Raw genomic sequence first — 815 nt, forward strand, 5'->3', positions numbered from 1 at the left:
TGTGTGTGTGTGTGTGTGTGTGTGTGTGTGTGTGTGTGCACCCTTGTTTTTGCTACTTGGTGGGGACATTTTTCAGGAAAATGCAGCCTCGTGGGGACTGGATGCTCCTTTTGGGGACCGAGCTTTGGTCCTCACTTCAGAGGCTGTTTGTTTGTTTGTTTGTTTGTTTGTTTGTTTGTTTGTTTGTTTGTTTGTTTGTTTGTTTGGGGTTGGGGGTTAAGTTTAGGATCAAGGTGTGAATTAGGTTTATGCTAGATTCAGGGTCAGATAGGGACTGGAGTGTTTAGTTTTAGGATAAATGTCAGGGTTAGGATATAATCTCAATCCACGGTCCCCACTGGGAAATAAAAACAAACCTGTGTGTGTGTGTGATCACACACTGACTCACTACAGTCGTGAACATGAAACACACACTCAGTGTTGAACCAGTGAATGAATAAAGACAAAGAAGGACTGGAGCGTCAGATTTCCACGCGTCACTTTAATGCACCATCAAACAGGAAGGAAACAGTTTCTAACAAATCCTCTATGATTCAGTCTGTGCTTCAGCTGCTGACCTCAGCGCAGTGATGTGGAGGCGGAGCCTGTGGCAGGTGTGCTCAGGTGTGCTCAGGTGTGCACGCTGCGCCTCTGACAGATGTAACGTAACTGGGTGCTGCAGTGCAGGTCATTCAGACGTCCATTGGTGTGAAGGTGAGCGCAGTCTTCGTCCTCTGAACCCTGACTGGCACCTGTCCAGCTGTCCGGCTGCCCAGGTACCCACCGCCTGGTGACACACACACACACACACACACACACACACACACACACACACA

At 48.3% G+C, this 815-nt stretch overlaps 1 protein-coding gene across 1 annotated transcript; it reads right to left on the reverse strand.

Annotated features, from left to right (window-relative positions):
- Positions 1 to 461: 461 nt before the first annotated feature.
- Positions 462 to 766, reverse strand: LOC106511745 (C-type lectin domain family 10 member A; the record flags this gene model as incomplete). Its single annotated transcript, XM_014000489.1, is given in 1 exon segment — positions 462 to 766. A coding segment is annotated over 1 exon segment (157 nt), but the record flags the coding sequence as incomplete, so codon positions are not given.
- Between the last annotated feature and the right edge of the window lie 49 nt (positions 767 to 815).

Source organism: Austrofundulus limnaeus, unplaced genomic scaffold (assembly GCF_001266775.1).
Source record: "Austrofundulus limnaeus strain Quisiro unplaced genomic scaffold, Austrofundulus_limnaeus-1.0 Scaffold3158, whole genome shotgun sequence".
Taxonomy (NCBI): Eukaryota; Metazoa; Chordata; class Actinopteri; order Cyprinodontiformes; family Rivulidae; genus Austrofundulus; species Austrofundulus limnaeus.